This window comes from Trifolium pratense, linkage group LG2 (assembly GCF_020283565.1).
Source record: "Trifolium pratense cultivar HEN17-A07 linkage group LG2, ARS_RC_1.1, whole genome shotgun sequence".
NCBI lineage: Eukaryota > Viridiplantae > Streptophyta > Magnoliopsida > Fabales > Fabaceae > Trifolium > Trifolium pratense.
In genome coordinates, this window is record NC_060060.1 from 55,048,960 (window position 1) to 55,070,896 (window position 21,937).

General features: G+C 34.5%; 4 protein-coding genes across 4 annotated transcripts; all 4 read right to left on the reverse strand.

The window, feature by feature from the left end:
* Nucleotides 1–7,864: 7,864 nt before the first annotated feature.
* On the reverse strand, nt 7,865–8,694 carry LOC123903941. The gene has a single exon (XM_045953630.1). The coding sequence runs from the start codon at nt 8,541–8,543 to the stop codon at nt 7,944–7,946; it is 600 nt and encodes a 199-aa protein (XP_045809586.1). The 5' UTR covers nt 8,544–8,694; the 3' UTR covers nt 7,865–7,943.
* A 3,699-nt stretch (nt 8,695–12,393) lies between these two features.
* LOC123903942 lies at nt 12,394–13,223 on the reverse strand. Its single transcript, XM_045953631.1, has one exon. It carries the CDS (start codon nt 13,099–13,101, stop codon nt 12,502–12,504), a length of 600 nt encoding a protein of 199 aa, XP_045809587.1. The 5' UTR covers nt 13,102–13,223; the 3' UTR covers nt 12,394–12,501.
* A 2,649-nt stretch (nt 13,224–15,872) lies between these two features.
* On the reverse strand, nt 15,873–16,846 carry LOC123903938. The gene has a single exon (XM_045953627.1). The coding sequence runs from the start codon at nt 16,622–16,624 to the stop codon at nt 16,025–16,027; it is 600 nt and encodes a 199-aa protein (XP_045809583.1). The 5' UTR covers nt 16,625–16,846; the 3' UTR covers nt 15,873–16,024.
* A 2,241-nt stretch (nt 16,847–19,087) lies between these two features.
* On the reverse strand, nt 19,088–21,554 carry LOC123903940. Its single transcript, XM_045953629.1, has one exon. The coding sequence runs from the start codon at nt 19,795–19,797 to the stop codon at nt 19,198–19,200; it is 600 nt and encodes a 199-aa protein (XP_045809585.1). The 5' UTR covers nt 19,798–21,554; the 3' UTR covers nt 19,088–19,197.
* Between the last annotated feature and the right edge of the window lie 383 nt (nt 21,555–21,937).

The window sequence follows — 21,937 nt, forward strand, 5'->3', positions numbered from 1 at the left end:
TTGGAAATGCTTTTCAGGAAGCTGCCCTTATTCTTGAACACTAATATAATATTGGTATATGTTATGTAGATTGGAAAACACTTACATACATAGTATTGTATAAAATTGTCAAGTATCTCAGTTGTGCTTTTGTGTGAATATTTTAATGCTTAATCATAAATCATGCACATGAGAGATACTCTTAAAGATTACATGTATTAAATAAAATTGGATTTGGATGCTCTCCCATTTTCACTCATGTTTTCTCTTCTTTTGCTTAATCCGATGGTTGATACATGAAGGAAGGGAGAGAATCAACCAATATATCAACCATTGGATTAAACAAAAGGAGAGAAAACAAAAGAAAAAATTGGAGAGGATCCAAATCCAAGAAAACTTTTAGAATCTGGAAAGGTAGATTTTCAAATTTGGCCCTTGCTAGCACTATATGGTATTGACTATTGAGTAACAAATTAACGGTATCTTGGTGCAATCTGTAACAGGGGACCCCAAAGATATATGATAAGAATAAACTACGGTTTTTAGTGAACTAAGTACTAAAAGGCTTGAATGCTGCTGGCCTCAACTGACAATCATCTAAAAAGCTAGAAAGCTAAGTTGGCATTCTTATCAAATTCACTCACTATATAATGTACATATGTTAATAATAAAAGCACATTTCTCTTCCCCCCTCCCATGAATCTTTTATACCCCCAATATTCCAATTTTGCCCTTACAGAAAAATTCGGTTCGCAGAAACCGAATTTTTTCTAGTGCAAATTCAGAGTAAATTTCGGTTTTTAGAAACCGAAATTTGTTTTCAAGACAAAAAAAAACTTCGGTTTCTACGAACCGAAGTTTTTTCAAGGGCAAAATTGAAAATTCAGGGGGATAAAAGATTCATGGGGGGTGGGGAGAGAAAACATCATAATAAAACATTGCATGATTTTCCTACCACTCATTATGCTTAGAAATGCCAAATAAGTTCTGAAATTTCAAAATTCGTCAAATACCTTTTTGAAATTTGGAAATAGGCAAATATTCCTCTGAAATTGTAAAACGTTAATCAATTTGCCCTCTGCTCCGTTTATCCAGTCTATTTTGATGATGTGGCTGTTAACTGCATACGCGCCACGTCACATGAGGGGGTTAATTGATCATGATACATGTCACAGGAGGGTAATCGTCTAAAATTTACAAAATCAGGGGGCTAATTGACTGAAATTAGAGCAATTAGCCCCTCCAGTTTTGCAAATTTAGTCAATTACCCCATGTGACGTCATCAAAAGACGGAGTAAACGGAGCAGAGAGCAATTTGATTGCCTTTTAAAACTTCAGGGACACTACTAGAAAACTGGTTTTTAGAGTCTGATTTTAGCGTCGGCCCCCGACACCGACGCTAATAGAGTCGGATTAGAGTCGGATTTGACCTGCGCTAGTGAAAACCCTTTTTAAATTAATTTTGTTAATATATTAGCGTCGGCCTGGCCGACTCTAAGATATAAAATGGCTCACGCTACATATTAACTGGGGCCATCCGACTCTATTATTTTTTTACCCAATTATTTATTTATGTTTGTTGTGAAATTTTTACCCAATGATTCTTCCCTCACTTTTTTCCCTCTTATATTTTTCTTTTTTTGTGAAATTTTTACCCAATAATTTTTCCCTCACTTTTTTCCCTCTTATTTTTTGGCACATAATCCCAATTGTCCACTCTTCTTCTCTTAGTCAAACATAACAAGTTAATTTCTATTATAAAAAAAAAAGTTAATTTCTCTCTTTTATTTCAGTTCACTTGACAAAAAAAAAATCTAAGAACAAAGAATACTCTTATTCAAAATCCCTAATTCCTAAATGACCAAATGAAAACTCAGTCACAAACTCACAAAACCCATACTCAATTCACAAACTCTCACACTCAATTCACAAACTCTCAAAATCCCTAAATGTAACCCAACTCTCACTCAATGATTACTCACCAAAATCCTTAAACTAACTCACGAATGAGGAACGAATCACTCACTCACGAATCACTCACGAACTCACTGAAATCCACCGAAACCCATCACCGTTGACTGAATCACTCACCACTCACCTTCTTCTTACCTCACCGGAGATCTCAAACGTCACCAGTTTCTCAATCATACCCTCTTTCCCTTTCTCGAACGTCACCGGTCTCTTCTTCAACGACAGTCTCTCACTTGCATTGTCCTTCACTTGCATTTGCCTATTTCCAAATTTCATGAGAGTATTTCACAAATTTTAAAATTTCAGGAGGGTATTTAACATTTCACTCAAAGTATTGTCTATGACATGTTTTTGTAGGATAATGGTCATTCTCCTTTTTTTTCTTTTTTCAATTGACATTGGAAAAAGTCTTACATGGTTAATAATCTCTTAAGATCAATTGTTTCAGAGAATTTGAGTTTAATTCCTGACTGCGATAATTCTTGACTAGATTTAACTTATTTCACCCGAACTCTGAATTATCGAGACAACTTTCCTTGTAAAGAGAGACAGAGGGTTAATTAAAAAAATAACTCTATTATTCCAAAAAAAAAAAATCTATTGTTCCCTCGCGCGCGAACCGTAGCCAAACTATTAACGAATTTTGTTCCTCTTTCATTGACTCATCAGTCATCACCCTTGCTTCATCGCCCGCATCCGCACTGCCGTTCGTATCTCCGCCGAACTGCTCCCTCTATTTGTAACTCTTCATCGCACTGCTTCTGCTGTTGTTGCTTATTCCGTTCGTCACTTCCTCAGCCGTCGCTGTTGCATTTCAATTAGGTCAATTTTGGAACCGTTCTATTCTCTTAACACACACCAGGTATCGTTTTTTTTGTTTCTTTCTAAAGAGTTGTGTTTTTTTAGATAACACACTCATCTGATTATTTCTCTGCATAACAACCAGTAAATATACAACTTTTTTTCCTAAAATTGTGCTAACAAATCCCTATGATTAGTCCTACAATAAAACTGCCAGCTATGCTAATTAATTGAATACAATCAGATCAAAATATTCTCATTACCCCCCCCTCAAGTTGGAGCATGCAGGTTGCAAATGCCCAACTTGTCAAGCAACAAAATGAACTGAGCAGGACCAAGTGCTTTAGTAAATGTATCAACTAATTGGACAGTAGTAGGAACATACACAGGGCCAATGTTTCCTTTTAAAATTTCATCGCGAATGAGATGACAATCCACTTCGATATGTTTAGTACGTTCATGGAACACCGGGTTCTTTGCAATATGGAGGGCGGATTGGCTATCACAATGGAGACGCATAGGTTGAGTATGCGAAACACAAAGGTCAGCAAGAATATCTTTTAACCACTTCAATTCACATACGAGAGACTGTCTGCTGCTTCTTTGTCTTCCACGAAATAGGAGAACCGCCTAGATGAATAATCCAACCTGTGAGAGACTTGCGGGAAAGAGGACAACTTGCCCAATCTGAATCACACCAACCGGTCAGTTTCAAATCACAATTTCTATTTAAGAGAATGCCCTGTCCGGGTTTCCCTTTCAAGTAGCGAACAACCCGCAATGCTGCTTCCCAATGTTCTTGTCTAGGTTGGTGCATAAATTGAGATAATATATGAACAGAATATGTCAATTCTGGCCTTGTAAAGCAAAGATAAATCAGACGACCAACCAATCGTCTAAACTGATCGGGATGAGACAACTCCGGACCTTCTGCAAGAGCCAATCGATGACCTTGTTCCATGGGAGTACTTGCTGGTTTTGATCCTAAGAAACCTGTCTCTTTTATAATGTCCAACGCATATTTCCGTTGACAGAGAAAAATTCCGCGGTTTGAGCGAGCCACTTCAACACCTAAAAAATATTTGAGTTTGCCAAGATCTTTCATGTGAAAACATGAGTGCAAATAATCCTTGAAGCTATTAATAGTTGCATGATCATTTCCACCAATAAGGTCATCTACGTACACCAAGACTACAACATGTACCTTATGTTTTCGTAAAACAAAGAGAGAGAAGTCTGATCGTGATTGTACGAATCCAAATTGTTTAAGTGCAGCGGACAACTTGGCAAACCAGCACCTAGGAGCCTGCTTGAGCCCATAGAGAGACTTCTTGAGTTTGCACACCATATTAGGAATGTGAATGCCGAAACCGGGTGGTGGTTTCATAAACACTTCCTCTTCTAACTCTCCATGTAGGAATGCATTATGAACATCCATCTGATGCAATTCCCAGTCCTTTGCAGCTGCTACTGCTAACACGGTACGAATGGTAACCATTTTGACAACAGGAGCAAACGTCTCCGTGTAGTCAATCCCCTCCACCTGGCGATTTCCAAGAACTATCAGTCGTGCCTTAAATCTTTCTATACTCCCATCAGATTTGTGCTTTATTTTGTAGATCCACTTACATCCCAATGCTTTCTTTCCAGGAGGCAAATCCTCTATCGTCCAAGTTTCATTATTTTGAAGTGATTTTATCTCATGTTTCATAGCATTTCTCCACCTATGATCTTTCACCGCTTCAACATAGGTGAACGGTTCTTTATCCTGTGAAATAGAAGCAAGAAACACACGGTGGCCTAGAGAAAATTTATTAGAATTCAAATAATGAGTTATGGAATAAGGATCACCTGAGCATACTGTTGAAGAGGGCGAAGGCTTGGATGGGCTTATTCTTGTAGTAGTGTTAGTTACAAATCCTTGTAGACGCACATATGGTTGTTTAACTCGTTGTCCTCTCCCCAATAAAGGTTCATCTGATGTAGCTAAAGAACTTAATGACTCATTTGTCGTGTCAGCAGCCATTTGTACAACGGTGTGTTCTTCATTCGATGAAATCAATGGACTTGGTGATTCATTTATCGTGTCACTAGGAAATGGGACAATGCTGAGTTCTTCACTTGTTGTACCCCCTGTTTCATTCTTGGTGTTCTCAATCTCAACGTGACTTTGATGTGATTCATCATGCATCTCCTCTTCTACTATTTCCTCAAAAACCTCATTACTTTGATTGGCATGATTTGTGGATGTATGATTATTTTCAACAAAGGGATACACAGACTCAATAAACTTAACATCTCGAGACACAAAAATTTCTCGTGTCTCTAAATCAAGTAACTTCCATCCCTTTTTACCATAAGGATATCCGATGAAAGCACACTTTTTGCTTCGGCTAGCAAACTTATCTCCCTTTCTTCTTTGATTATGCGCATAACACAGTGATCCGAACACCCTTAAGTGTTCATAGAGAGGTGCTTTTCCATGTAACAACTCATAGGGAGACTTTCCATTTAGCAACGGGGAGGGAGTTCGGTTAATAAGATACCCGGCCGTCAAAATACACTCTCCCCAAAAATCAATAGGGAGATTTCCTTGAAATCTCAACGCTCGCGCCACATTAAGTATATGTCGATGTTTTCGTTCCACTCTCCCATTTTGTTGCGGCGTTGCCGTACACGATGTTTGAAAAATAATTCCATGTTCAAGAAAATATTTTTTCATGCATGTGAACTCAGTCCCGTTATCACTTCTAAATATTTTTACTTGCTTGTTAAACTGTCTTTCAACTAAAGAAAAATAATCTTTAAGATTTTGTGACACTTCTCTTTTATCCATCAACAAATATATCCACACGGCACGAGAGTAATCATCAACAATTGTTAAAAAATAATAAGCACCACAAGTTGAAGGAGTTCTATATGGTCCCCACAAATCACAATGAATTATTTCAAAAACACTACTAGCATTGTGTTCACTCAAAGGAAATTTCTCCCTAGTTTGTTTTGCTCTAAAACAAATATCACATGCTTTATTAAAGTCCATACCACTTCTATGTCTATTAATTCCAGGAATCAATTAAGTAATCTTCATGGAGGGGTGTCCCATTCTTTTGTGCCACAATTCCACTATGTTCTCCCCATCAGCCTTGCAAGCCTTCTCCTTTCGGATCCCTTGAAAGTAATAAAGCCCATCCTTGCGTTTACCCGCTCCAATCAGCATCCTCGAAGATAGGTCCTGCATAACACATAATTTATTAGTGAACTGAACAGTGCAGTTTAATTCGTCTAATAATTGAGAGATTGATATCAAACTGCAATTCAATCTAGGAACATAAAGAACATTGGTGATTTTCAAGCCTCCATCCAGTACAACACTTCCTTCTTTTGTTGACAGTGCGTGTTGTCCATTTGGAAGCCCCACCGAGCAACTTTCAATACTATGCACATCATGCATAACATTTAAGTTCCCTGTCATGTGGTTAGAGGCCCCGGTGTCAATAATCCACTCGCCCATCATCTTTTCGTTGGGAGTATTACTCTGATTGTTCAACAAAGTTCTCAGATCAAAATATTCTCATTACTTTCTGTTTATTCAACCATTGAATTCAATGTACCTTAATTTATACCCGATTAATTGACATTGTTATGATTTTGAGTATTTTTTTGGACTTGTATCTGTGTGTGGTGTATCCATTACTGTATATTAACATATTGGGATTCATAATTTAATTAATCTTAGCAGTGAAATCTGTGGTAGTTTTTGTGTAGTTTGGGACTTAAACACACTATTATATAGATAAGTTGATTTTCTGTTTAGTTCTCTGAAATTTTCGCAAAAAATGACTTTTGGAGTGTGTTAGTGTGTCGAACACCGCCGTCACATTACTTACTTATAGTTACTTATACTATTGTTTTTAATAGATTAAGTAATTAATTTATTAACATGCCTTACTCATTTGACTTGTTGTAGTATTTCTGCTTTGAATGCATTGCTTCAGTCATAATAAGGTAGAACCATTTAAGCATCATTGGGGTTATGAATTCGAATTGCACTTCTGCTTTATTTTATTTTGTTATGTATCTGGTTTGCTATATTAGGATCAAAAGTATACATATAAGAACTATTTGAATAGTTTTGAACCATTGTTGTGCATTATTTTAGCGGAGGTTTTTTCTAAGAACTTATTGTCACTGTGATGCACTACAAGTCACACTATAATGCTGTTGCTGCTCTTAATCATGTCGAGATTGTGAAAATTGCAGAGAAGATAACTAGCACATCTCACTTTCCATTCTTTCATCTGATTTTTTTTCAACCTTCATTGATTGATTGTTACAATGGAAGGTGATTTAGTTTGTTTTGTGTTACTACTTGTATTAGGATTTGGTTCACACGACTTGGTTTATGCACACGTCAACAAGAACTCCCTCCTATCTTTATTACAAACAAAATACATACTTTATTACATTTAATTAAATTTCTGTTTGTACAGCTACTGCTAATCCATGTGATTCTAATATCCTATTACTGCTACTTTTCCCCTTCCTATCCTAAATATTCTTAAGGCATAGCATACTAATGTTAGTTGCAGGTGGTTAATTAAGGCAAAACAACGTTGATGCTACTGGTCGTGGTTGTGGAGAGTAGATTTTCGTGCTAACGGTGCTGTCACAACCTGTTAGTGTTGTTGCTGATCTTGACTCTGGTTAGTTTTCTTTTTAAAATCTTTTGTAACGTCAATCCAGATGTGTTACGATAATTAAACTAGCTCGGAAGTTCAAATTTTAGTACACTCAAGTAAAAGAATTGTTACTATACAAGCCTGTTATGAGTTGGATATGTAACAACAAAATTTTAGAGGAGGTCTTGACAAAATTTCTATAGAAAGTCATACTAACTGACTTATATAGTCAATTTATGATTATGATTAGTCTCTAAACTTAATCTTTGCAGATGTTTATCTTTTCAGAAGTAGTTATGGATCGTAGTTGAATCAATACTAATCGTTTGTGTCAAGAGTGTGAGAAAGGAGCGGATGAGTTTTTACAATATGCTTTAAAAAAACAAGAAGTTAATGCTTAACACACTAATCATATATACACAATCAATCAATAAAAAATCAATCCAATACATGATAAGCTAATTAGTTGATGTTAGTACATATATACATCTGCATAATCTTGCATCACAATCAAAAAGCCTCTAAAGCTGCTCCAAGTGCAAATATATCACAATCTTCAGTATTGCACCAAGCTTGATGATCATGTCCATTTTTGCATCCACACTCATTCCAATTATTCAACCTCCTCTTATTCTGTTTTTCCATCTCAGCAACCGAAGTCACTTTTATTTTAATCTCCACTTCCACTTCTGGTGTTGTGAACATACCCTCTTTGTAATCACTTCCATCCACCAAATCCATTTTCAACCATCTTTTCAACTCCATATTTTGTGATTCAATAATCACCTTCCATGGAATCTCACTTTTCGCAATAGATTGTGACCCCCACATCTTCTTTTGCCTTAGCTCTAGAACTAGGTTTTGTTCGTTAAGGTTTTCCAAGAATTCTTGAGGGCAAGAACAATCTAGATTGAAAGATTCATCCCAAAAGGGTAATGATTTGGTGGAAACATTTTTGCTATTGAGTTGAATTCTTTTGTTGTTTCCTGTTGGGAGATACAATCTTGCAAACATGTTTTTCGTAGGCTTGATAAATTCGACGTTTCGAGCCTGTATTATTCTCAATTCACAGCTTAAGTTTACATAAGTAGATATATAGGATGGATCCATTGAAAAATTGAGAGTATAGTTGGGAATATTTTGTCTAGTTATGTGTTGTAGCTAGAAAAAGAGAGAGATGAAATAAAAGCTAAAGAATATGTTTAAGGGGTTTGTTTGAGTTTGAATTGTTCTATTCTATGTGATTCATTATATAGTGTGGAAAAAAGTGAATTGGAAATGCTTTCCATGAAGCTGTTCTTATCCTTGAATATTAATATATGTTAAGTAAATTGTAAAGCACTTACATACATAGTATTGTATAAAATTGTCAAGTATCTCAGTTGTGCTTTTGTGTGAATATTTTAATGCTTAATCATAAATCATGCACATGAGAGATACTGTTGAAGATTACATGTATAAAGAAATCCTTTAGAATCTGGAAAGGTAGATTTTCAAATTTGGCGCTTGCTAGCACGATATGGTATCTTGATGCAATCCGTAACAGGGGTCCCCAAAGGTGTTTGATAAGAATAAATAAAGGTTTTTAGTGAACTAAAGTACTAAAAGGCTTGAATTCTGGCCTCAACTGACAGCCATCTTAAAAGCTAGAATGCTCAGTAGGCATTCTTATCAAATTGACTCACTAGTTGTAATAATGTACATATGTTAATAATAAAACATTGCATAATTTTCATACCACTCATTAAGCTTATAATATATTGTCTATGACATGTTTTTGTAGGATAATGGTCGTTCTCCTTTTTTCAATTAACATTGGACAAAGTCTTATATAGCTTTCAATCTAAATACAAGCAATGTGCGTGCCTAACTTACGCCTAAACCAGCTAGAACACATGCACGCCTATTACGGGCCTAAAAAAACCGATCAAATGAATCGAGCCTAAAGCGAGTTAGAAGATTAATCTTAACAAATCCTCCCTTAATTTGAACTTTACATAAACTGGAAAGATTATTTAATAGTGGTATATGTTAAGTAAATTGGAAAGCACTTATATGCATAGTATTGTTTAAAATTGTCAAGTATCTCAGTTGTGCTTTTGTGTGAATATTTTAATATCAGCTTAATCTTAAATCTGGCACATGAGAGATTGTTTCGAAGATTACATGTATTAAAGAAAGCCTTTAGAATCTGGAAAGGTAGATTTTCAAATTTGGCGCTTGCTAGGAAAGATATGGTATTGGGTAACAAATTAACAGTATCTTGGGGCAATCCGTAACAGGGGACCCCAAAAGTATAAGATTAGAATAAACAAGGTTTTTAGTGAACTAAAGTAAAAATGGCTTGAATGCTGGCCTCAACTGTCAGCCATCTAAAAACCTAGAAACCATAACTAACCACCTCATGTTAGCACTTTTCTCTTATCTAATTAACTCACTAGTTGAGTAGTTGTAATAATGTGCATATAAATTATCAAACATGGCAAAAAATTTCCTACCACTCATTGAGCTTAAAAAATATTATTCTGTGACATGTTTTTCCATCATAACGTTAATGTCATTTCCTTATTAGAAAAATGTTGATATCATTTTAAATTACTCTTTATTTGTTTTTTATAAGCCAAGGTATCAGTCACGGATCAAGCTCTAAATTTACATGGTTAAAAAACTTAAGTATCTATCATTTATGTCACATATTATTGATAAATTACTCTTTATTTAGATTGCCATGAATGAGCCATTCCAAATTTTCTTCTTATTTTTTTTAAAGCTTTTCTAAAGCAATATTGAGGGAGGAACTTGAATTTTATATGTCATTATAACTGCCGAACAAAACTGTGATCACAAAGTGAAACATAAAAGACAATGGTGGAAAAACAACATAACTTGGGTACCCAAAAACTGCAAATATGATGTAAAATAAAGAGTCGGCATAACAAAAACTGTACTCAAAAGTACCCCTCAAAATCACACCAATTTTGACAGAAAAAACTCGAATTGGTTGAATTTGGGTTTTCCCGGCCAATTTCAAAGACGGATGCAGAGCGGTTCAAATCCATGCGAGAATAGAGCGGGGATACCTGAACTCCATTCGGTAGAGAATGGGATGGATACAAAATACCCAAACCCCATCAGATTCTGGGAGGAGGGATATAGAAACCCGTCCCTGTTACCATGTCTTTTAAAGAGCCGATTCAAAGGGAGAGAAAAAAAAACTGGAAGAACCGATTCAAAATAAGTTTCAAATTTAAAGACCATTCTACATTTATTTTATTGAAAATGTTAACTAACCTTATTTTATTAACCGTCTTAAAAAACTTTACGAGCCAAAGTATGAAAGAAGTTTGAGTGAGTACAAAAATTTCTATTGTTCCCTCGCGCGCGAACTCTAGCCAAACTATCAACGCATTTGCTTCCTCTTCCATTGACTCATTACAGCCGTTGCCCGCTGCTTCATCGGCAGCATACGCACTGCTGTTTGTGTCCCTTCCGTCACCGCTCCCTCCGTTCATAAATCTGTACTGTGTTGCTTATTTAGTTTGCATTGTTTACTTCGCGTTGCTTCCAGCATGTTGATTAGCTTATTACGTTCGTAACCCTGCCTTCGGCAGCCTCTTTCGCTGTTGCATTTCAATTAGGTCATTTTTTCCGAGACATTCTATTCTCTTGGCTCACACAACATGCATCTTTATTGAATTCGATTAATTATCATTGATCCATCTTTTTACTTTTATTATTTTATTTAGGGGATTCTGATATTGATTATCACTTCATTTTTATCACTGAATTGAGGTTATGACTTTGAGTTTGACATCCTTTCTGTCTTTTTTTTTTTTTCATGTGAGAAGAAAACTAAGCACGAGCTATATACATCTATGTGTAAAGTTTGATTCATTTATTGTTATTGGATTGATTTTGGACTTGTATCTGTGTGGTGTATCCCTTACTGGATTAACATATTGGGATTCATAATATGTGAAGCACTGAAACTGACATGACACATGCACAGACACGACACCAGTAATGATTTGAAAATTTTAACTAATTGAATGTAATCACATGTATCAGAGTCGTGTGGGACACCAGCCTCTCCTTTGATTAGAGGTGTCAGTGCCACAAAGTTCATAATATAGTAATTAAAATGGATCTTTCACTTAATGTATTTCCTATATTTATGCGTGTAATCCGTGGTAATTTTTGTGTAGCATGGGATTTAAACACACTATTATATAGACAGGTTGATTTTCTGTTTAGTTCTCTGTAAAAATTTTGCAAAAATTGACTTTTGGAGTATGTGGAACACCGCCGTCACATTACTTAATTACTTATAGTTACTTATACTCTTGATTTTACTCATTTGACTTGCTATACTGAAACTCTTGACATTAATTTGTTGTAGTAGTTCTGCTTTGCTTCAGTTACCATACAAGGTAGAAGAACCATTGAAGCATCATTGGGTTTTGAAAATGAATGGCACTTCTGCTTAAACTGCTGGTCATGGTTGTGGAGAGTAGATCTTCGTGCTTACAGTGCTGTCACAATCTGTTACTGTTGCTGCTGATCATGACTCTGGTTAGTTTTCTTTTTAAAATCTTTTGTAACGTCAATACAGATGTGTTACGATAATTAAACTAGCTCGGAAGTTCAAATTTTTGTACACTCAAGTAAAAGAATTGTTACTATACAAGCCTGTTATGAGTTGGATATGTAACAACAAAATTTAAGAGGTCTTGACAAAATTTCTATAGAAAGTCATACTAACTGACTTATATAGTCAATTTATGATTATGATTAGCCTCTAAACTTAATCTTTGCAGATGTTTATCTTTTCAGAAGTAGTTATGGATCGTAGTTGAATCAATACTAATCGTTTGTGTGAAGAGTGTGAGAAAGGAGCGGATGAGTTTTTACAATATGCTTTAAAAAAACTAGAAGTTAATGCTTTAAAACTCTAATCATATATACACAATCAATCAATTATAATTTTGTTAAAAAATCAATCCAATACATGATAAGCTAATTAGTTGATGTTAGTACATATATACATCTGCATAATCTTGCATCACAATCAAAAAGCCTCTAAAGCTGCTCCAAGTGCAAATATATCACAATCTTCAGTATTGCACCAAGCTTGATGATCATGTCCATTTTTGCATCCACACTCATTCCAATTATTCAACCTCCTCTTATTCTGTTTTTCCATCTCAGCAACCGAAGTCACTTTTATTTTAATCTCCACTTCCACTCCTGGTGTTGTGAACATACCCTCTTTGTAATCACTTCCATCCACCAAATCCATTTTCAACCATTTTTTCAACTCCATATTTTGTGATTCAAGAATCACCTTCCATGGAATCTCACCTTTACCAATAAGTTGTGACCCCCATATCTTCTTTTGCCTTAGTTCCAGTACTAGGCTTTGTTGATTAAGGCTTTCCAAGAATTCTTGAGGGCAAGAACAATCTAGATTAAAAGACTCGTCCCAAAAGGGTAATGATTTTGTGGAAACATTTTTGCTATTGAGTTGAATTCTTTTGTTGTTTCCTGTTGGAAGATACAACCTTGCAAACAAGTTTTTTGCGGGCTTGACGAATTCAATGTTTCGAGCTTGTATTATTCTCAATTCGCAGCTGAAGTTTACATAAACTGATATATGAGATGAATCCATTGAACAATTGAGAGTATATAGTTAGGAATATTGTGTCTAGTTATGTGTGTTGTAGCTAGAAAAAGAGAGAAAATTAAACCTAAAGAATATGTTTAAGGGGTTTGTTTGAGTTTGAGTTGTTCTATTCTATATGATCTATTATATAGTGTGGAAAAAGTAAATTAGAATGCTTTCCAGGAACACTAATATAATATAATAGAGGTATATGTTAAGTAAATTGGAAAGCACTTACATACATAGTATTGTATAAAATTGTCAAGTATCTCAGTTGTGCTTTTGTGTGAATATTTTAATGCTTAATCATAAATCATGCACATGAGAGATACTGTTGAAGATTACATGTATTAAAGAAAACCTTTAGAATCTGGAAAGGTAGATTTTTAAATTTGGCGCTTGCTAGCATGATATGGTATTGAGTAACAAATTAGCAGTATCTATGCAATCTGTAACAGGGGATCCCAAAGGTATATGATAAGAATAAACTAAGGTTTTTAGTGAACTAAAGTACTAAAAGGCTTGAATGCTGGCCTCAACTGACAGCCATCTAAAAAGCTAGAAAGCTCAGTAGGCATTCTTATCAAATTGACTCACTAGTTGTAATATAATGTACATATATTAATAATAAAACATTGCATAATTTTCCTACCACACATTAAGCTTAAAAAGTATTGTCTATGACATGTTTTTGTAGGATAATGGTCATTCTCCTTTTTTTTTTTTTTTCAATTAACATTTGACAAAGTCTTATATAGCTTTCAATCTAAATACAAGCAATGTGCGTGCCTAACTTACGCCTAAACCAGCTAGAACACATGCATGCCTATTCCGTGCCTAAAAAAACCGATCAAATGAATCGAGCCTAAAGCAAGTTAAAAGATTAATCTTAACAAATCCTCCCCTAATTTGAACTTTACATAAACAAACAAAGATCATATTTAAAAAGAAACAAACATCAATTACAAATCAAAACAAGTACATCTTTCTAAACTGGTTGAATCACAAACTCCTAATACTGCAAAAGTTTTCCAGCTTCAGTAGCTTAGTCATTTGAGTAGACATGATCAAAACCCTTGCTATCATGATACACTTTGCAAGTATCATTAGATAACACAATGTTAACATTCTTGTGTTGTAATTGGCCAATGCTCAACAAGTTATTCTTTAGGCTGGGCAAAGAATACACATCAGTAATGCGATTGGATTGATTTTGGACTTGTATCTGTGTGTGGTGTATCCCTTAATTAATCTTAGCAGTGAAAATCAAACAGCCCTAAAGTTGTTCTCATCCCCTTTCACATTATGTTTTGATTTTATGAATTATCTCGAATGGTCAATATTTACACAACTTAAAGTGGATCTTTCACTTGATATATTTCATATATGTATGTGTGTAATCTGTGGTAGTTTTTGTGTAGCTTGGGACTTAAAGTACATAGATAAGTTGATTTTCTGTTTAGTTCTCTGAAATATTTGCAAAATATGACTTTTGGAGTATGTTAGTGTGTGGATTGGAACACCGCCGTCACATTACTATTTACTTACTTATCGTTACTTATACGATTGTTTTTAACAGATTAAGTAATTAATTTATTAACATGCCTGACTCATTTGACTTGTTGTAGTGTTTCTGCTTTTAATGCATGTCTTCACTCATAAGGTAGAAGAACCATTTAAGCATCATTGGGGTTATGAATTCGAAATGCACTTCTGCTTCATTTTTTTATTTTTTTGTTATGTATCTGGTTTTCTATATTAGGATTTTTTTTGTTATGTATCTGGTTTGCTATATTAGGATCAAAGTATAAGAACTAGTTGAACAGTTTTGAACCATTGTTGTGAAATATTTTAGCGGAGGTTTTTTCTAAGAATTGTGTAATAATGTGTAGTTGGCAATTTGAAGGCCATTCTATTCTAATTGTCACTGTAATGCACTACAAGTCACGCTATAATGCTGTTGCTGCTCTTAATCATGTTGAGATTGTGAAAATTGCAGAGAAGATAACTAGCACATTTCACTTTTCATTCTTTCATCTGATTTGTTTTTCAACCTTCATTGATTGATTGTTACAATGGAAGGTAATTTTGTTTGTTTTGTGTTACTACTTGTATTAGGATTTGGTTCACACGACTTGGTTTATGCACACGTTAGCAAGAACTCCCTCCTATCTTTATTACATTCAATTAAATTTCCGTTTGCACAGCTACTGCTATTGAAGAATTCATGTGATTCTAATATCCTGTTACTACCACTTTTCCTCTTCCTATCCTAAATACTCTTAAGGCAGAGCATGCTAATGTTAATTTCAGGCGGTCAATTAAGGCACACCAACGTTGTTGCTACTGGTCGTGGACTCGTGGTTGTGGAGAGTAGACTTCCGTGCTATGGTGCTGTCACAACCGTGTTGCTACTGATCTTGACTCTGGTTAGTTTTCTTTTTGAAATCTTTTGTGACGTCAATACGGATGTGTTACCATAATTAAACTAGCACGGCAGTTCCAACTTTTGTACTCTTAAGGAAAAGAATTGTTTCTATACTATAGCCTGTTATGAGTTGGATATTTAATGGCAAAATTTTAGAGGAGGTCTTGACGAAATTTCTATAGATAGTCATACTAACCGACTTATATTATCAATTTATGATTATGATTATCCCCTTAACTTAATCTCTGTAGTTGTTTATTTTTTCATAAGTAATTATGGATCGTAGTTGAATGAATACTAATCGTTTGAGTGAAGAGTATGAGAAAGAGGTGGATGAGTTTTTACAATATGCTTTAAAAACTTTTAAGTTAATGCTTTAAAACTCTAATCATATATACACCATCAATCAATTATAATTTTGTTAAAAAATCAATCCAATACATGATAAGCTAATTTAGTTGATGTTAGTGCATATATACATCACATAATCTTGCATCAAAATTAAAAAGCCTCCAAAGCTGCACCAAGCGCAAATATATCACAATCTTCAGTGTTGCACCAAGCTTGATGATCATGTCCATTTTTGCATCCACACTCATTCCAATTATTCAACCTTCTCTTATTCTGTTTTTCCATCTCCGAAACTGAAGCAACTCTAACTTTAATCTCCACTTCCACTTCTGGTATTGTGAACATACCCTCTTTGCAATCACTTCCACTAACTAAATCCATTTTTAACCAATTTTTCAACTCCATGTTTTGTGATTCAAGAATCACCTTCCATGGAATCTCACTTTTCGCAATAAGTTTTGACCCCCACATCTTCCTTTGCCTCAGCTCCAAAACCAGGCTTTGTTGATTAAGGTTTTCCAAGAATTCTTGTGGGCAAGAACAATCTAGATTAAAAGATTCGTCCCAAAAGGGTACTGATTTGGATGAAACATTTTTGCTGTTGAGTTGAATTCTTTTGTTGCTTCCTGTTGGAAGATACAACCTTGCAAACAAGTTTTTCGTAGACTTGATGAATTCAACATTTCGAGCTTGGATTATTTTTAGTTCACAACTGAAGTTTGCATAAGCATGTATATGGGATGAATCCATTGAAAAATTGAGAGTCTATAGTTAGGAATTTGTCTAGTTATGTGTTGTAGGCTTGTAGCTAGAAAAAAGAGAGGAAATTGAAGGTAAGATTATATGAAAGGGGTTTGTTTGAGTTTGGGTTTTTCTATCTGATGTATTATATAGTGTGGAGGAAGTAAATTGTAAATGCTTTCCATCCTTGATCAAATATAATATTGTATAAAATTGATCTAGTATCTCAGTTGTGTTTTTTTGTGAATATTTTGATACCAACTTAATCTTAAATTATGCACATGAGATTGTGCCAAAGATTATATCTTATTAAAGAAAACCTTAGAATCTTGAAAGGGTGGATTTTCCAAATCAAGAGTATCTTAATGCAATCCATTTCTGGGGACCCCAAAGGTATAAGATTAGAATAAACAAGGTTGTAGTGTAATAAAACAAAAGGCTTGAATGTTGGCCTTAACTAACAGCCATATAAAAAAAGCAAGAACCCGCGGTAGGCATTCTTATCTAACAGACTAGTTGTATTAACATACACATTTATAAAACTGCAAAATTTTCCTACCACTCATTAAGCTTACAAAAATATAGTATGGTATGTGACATGCTATTCCATCATAACGTTAATGTCACTTGCAAATTGCAATTACTCTTTATTTTGATTGCAATTACTCTTTATTTTGATTGCAATTAATAAACCATTGTGGTTTTTTTTTTTTTTTTTTTTTGTATTTTCTAAAGTAATATTAACGGTTGTGTGAAAACAAATTAAGGGGATTTTTCTTTAATTTAATATCATTATAAAAACTAATTACCATAAATTTTGATCCGGGCTAGAGATCATCTTAGAATTGAGTATTGGGCCTAAGAGATCGGATATGGCCGAAAGGTGGAGTTGGCTGGTGACGTTCTTCGATGAACTGGTGGAGATAACTGCAAACACTTAAACACTCAAATGTCAGAGTTTGGAAGAGTGAGAGTTAGAATGAACAATGTATACCTTTTTCTTTGAGAGTTTGATATCTATTTATAGATATGTTCATTAATTTTAATGGCAACCCTTTTAGCTTAGAGTGAACCGAAGGAATGTATATTCGTAATCGCGACCTGGCTTACTTCGAAGCAATTTCCCTAAGTCAATAGTTTTGTGGAGACAAGATGCTGACTTGATATAGTTGTGTAAAGTGTCTTCAATTGCTGAAGACCAAGATGTCATTCTACTTCGATAAAATAAGTGATGACATGTAGCGTCGATCTAGTGAAGCAGCTTCGTCTACTGAAGTTCAAGATGTCATTCTACTTTGATAAGTAAGCGATGACACATGGAATCACTATTGTATTGAAGTGTCTTCATCTACCGAAGTCCAAGATATAATTCTACTTCGATAAAGAAGTGATGATATCTTGCATCCTTTATTGAAGTGTCGTCGTCTAACGAAGTCCAAGATGTCATTCTACTTCAATAAAGAAATGATGAGATGTGACATCCTTATATTGAAGTGTCTTTGTCTATCAAAGTCCGAAATGTCTCTACTTTGATAAAAGATTGGCATCACCAGAGCCATGCCTACCATACTCCTCCCCCGATGTTCATGATATCAATCTATATTAGTAAAGGGTAGAAAACACCTTCAAACTGTGTTGAGGAAGTTTAGGGTTTTTCATGAGTGGTGTCTCTGTCTCATATCTATAAATAAAGGTGACGAGAATGGTGACTTACGATAAACAAGAGAGAATGGTGGTTCACAATGAGTGAGTCTTTGTGCAATGACATGATTGCGCGAGGCAAGAGAGAAAATAGAAGATTCATCCTATGAGAGGGAAGATATTTTTGCGAATTAGGGAAATTGAAAAGGGAAAAGATGTGTTTCTGGTAGAGGGAAAGTGTAGAGAGTAAAAAATGAGGGAGAATGAAAAACATGCACATATTTTTTCACTAGCTAGGTAAACTGAAATAAAATTGGATTCTATTAGTCCCGAGATAATTATGGCAAACATGTTTCTCTATCCAAAATCATGATAATTGTGGCTAAACGCTTTGATTCAGTAATTTTTAGTTGCTAAATTGATGATTTATTCATGATTTTGGAACACAAGTTACATGATAAAACCATAAATAACTCGATCTCGATAATACTGACTGCGTGATGCAAAGATGACTGACTACAACAAATTCAATTTCATTCACAATACGCGCAGCCTGGTCATATTTTAATATTTTTAAGCCACCTTACTTTATTTATTACACTTGCCAATACATTATTATGTATTATAGTCACACTACCACATTTAAACCTACGAGTAACATTTGTTGGTAACAGTTTTTTAAATGTTACTCAAAATCTGTGTACAGTAACATTCAAATACTTTTGTCAAAAAAAAAAAATTCAAATACTAAAATATTGTTCTCTCAAAATTAAAATTTAATGCCTTTGCAAAATCATTTTAGAGTGGGAACAGGGAAGGAAACTCTAATAATAAGTATATAATCAATCCATTATAATTTTGTCAAAAAAATCAATCCATTATAATGATAAACTAATTAACTATGTTAGTTCATATGTGCATCACATAATCTTGCATCAAAATCAAAAAGCCTCCAAAGCTGCTCCAAGGGCAAATATATCACAGTCTTCAGTGTTGCACCAAGCTTGATGATCATGTCCATTTTTGCATCCACACTCATTCCAATTATTCAACCTTCTCTTATTCTGTTTTTCCATCTCAGCAACTGAAGTCACTCTTATTTTAATTTCCACTTCCACTTCTGGTATTGTGAACATACCCTCTTTGCAATCACTTCCATTCACCAAATCCATTTTCAACCATTTTTTCAATTCCATATTTTGTGATTCAAGAATCACCTTCCATGGAATCTCACCTTTACCAATAAGTTGTGACCCCCACATCTTTGTATGCCTTAGCTCTAACACTAGGCTTTGTTGATTAAGGTTTTCTAAGAATTCTTGTGGGCAAGAACAATCTAGATTAAAAGACTCGTCCCAAAAAGGTACTGATTTGCGTGAAACATTTTTGCTGTTGAGTTGAATTCTTTTGTTGTTTCCTGTTGGAAGATACAACCTTGTAAACAAGTTTTTCGCAGGCTTGACTATTTCGATGTTTCGAGCTTGTATTATTCTCAGTTCGCAACTGAAGTTTACATAAGCAGATATATGAGATGAATCCATTGAAAAATTGAGAGTATAGTTAAGAATATTGTGTCTAGTTATGTGTTGTAGCTAGAAAAAGAGAGAGGAGATTAAAGCTAAAGAATATGTTTAAGAGGTTTGTTTGAGTTTGATTTGAGTTGTTCTATTCTATGTGATGTATTATATAGTGTGGAAAAAGTAAATTGGAAATGCTTTGCAAGAAGCTGCTGTTTGTGATATAGTATTGTATAAAATTGATCCAGTATCTCAGTAGTGCTGTTTTTGAATATTTTAATACCAACTTAATAGTGCACATGAGATTGTGCTGCAGATTATATCCTTATTAAAGCCTTTAGAATCTCGAAGAGCTAGATTTTCTAAATTGCCTCTTGCACAAGTAGCACAATTGTATTGGCTTAAGATTCAAAAGTATTTTGATGCAATCCTTAACTGGGGACACCAAATATAAGATTAGAATAAACAAGGTTTTTAATGTGCCAAAAGGCTTGAATGCTGGCTTCAAATGACAGCCATCAGAAAAGCTAGGAACCTGGTAAGCATTTTTTATACAAATAATTCACTAGTTGTAATAATGGGATGTACATCAATTATAAAACATTGCAAAATTTTCCTGCCACTAATTAAGCTTACAAAAATATAGTCTGTGACACGTTATTCCATCATAACGTTAATATAATTTTAATTTGCTCTTTATTTATTTTGATAGCAATTAATGAACCATTACAGTATTTTAATTTTGGCTTTTAAAAAGTGGAGCTTACCAATGATGTTGGCCGGTGAAGTGGTGAGCGATGCGTAGTCCTTGAACTTGCTCAGTGGTGCTTACAAATCCTTGACGAAGATATCCTTGTCTCATCAAGGTCTATCTTCGTCAAGGACTTAATATATCATAATGAATAAATTCATCTCCGTGGAGCCCTCCTTCACAAATGCAGCTCCTTTGTTGAAGCATTTGATGTAATATCCAAAGGCTTCTCTTTCTTCTGCATGATTGTGGCCGATGGTGATAGTTGATTTGGAGGATTCCAGTGGCAATGTATCAAATGTTTATTAGAGAATGTATCATATTCTAGTAACCGAAAGGGGAACTCCTAGGGTATTGGTGGTCGATCTACATCTCCACTCGAGTAAAGAGGTCCTTCTTTTGATTCTCATTCCGCTCAAGGCACTTGTTTTGTCTGCATCACCTGATACTGATTCAAAACAAGATCCTTGAGCTCATTGAGGAGGCATGTGGGGAAGGATGATAGATTGGTTTATGTAGTCACGATGGTCAGAGGAGGAACCATGACCATCGTGCCAAGTTGTAGAGGAGGAATTGTGGCCATCAGATCAGGTTGTTGAGGAGGAAGTGGGTACTGCGATTGGAGTCAACATGTGACATAAAATGTCTTACTTTATATAGTATATCTTATTGATAAAAGAGAATCTTTTGTACTTATTTTTCTAGCAAATGAATATTTTGTATGGTTAAATGTATATATGTACTAACATCAGAGAGTAGAATAGAGGGAAATTTTTTTTTGGATTGGTGGAATAGCATATTTTCTTGTCTTCAATATATCTAAAACTATTTGTTTATAATGAGTTTTGAGTACTCATTGTACGCATTAAAATATTTTGCTTCTTGACAACATATATAGGTATTCCACCAATCGCACTACCATTGTAAACCAAAAACATATATAGGTAAATCTTATCAGAGACGCGTCAAACACTTAATATGAGTACTTATGTCAATTGAAATTCAAACATTGGTCTGTCGCATTTTGAGATTCTAATCTCTTTAGTTAGACTCAATTCATATAGTTCAATATTAGTTTATAGAAGAAACAAAAACGATGCCATAATGATTTATGGTAAAGATATATCATCAATTGTTACTTATAGAAAAGTTTATATTAAGCAAAACATAGAGAATTCATACACGTGATGCCTTAAATATTTTGGTGAAGATGTGGTGTCCAACCTAATGAAGAAGACAATCAAAATAAAGAGTAATTCAAAGTAATCCTAAGATGGAATAACAATGTCACATATTACCTTTTTGTAAGGTTAATGAGAGGTAGGAAAATTTTGCAATATTTTTTATAATTGACACTACTACAACTAACTACTGAGTTAGATAAGAATGCCTACTAGGTACCATGTAATTAAT

Excerpts from the sequence above, each read along its gene's own strand:
- LOC123903940 (XM_045953629.1), bottom strand. The coding sequence starts at position 19,797 with ATGGATTCATCTCATATATCTGCTTATGTAAACTTCAGTTGCGAACTG.
- LOC123903938 (XM_045953627.1), bottom strand. The coding sequence starts at position 16,624 with ATGGATTCATCCCATATACATGCTTATGCAAACTTCAGTTGTGAACTA.
- LOC123903941 (XM_045953630.1), bottom strand. The coding sequence starts at position 8,543 with ATGGATCCATCCTATATATCTACTTATGTAAACTTAAGCTGTGAATTG.
- LOC123903942 (XM_045953631.1), bottom strand. The coding sequence starts at position 13,101 with ATGGATTCATCTCATATATCAGTTTATGTAAACTTCAGCTGCGAATTG.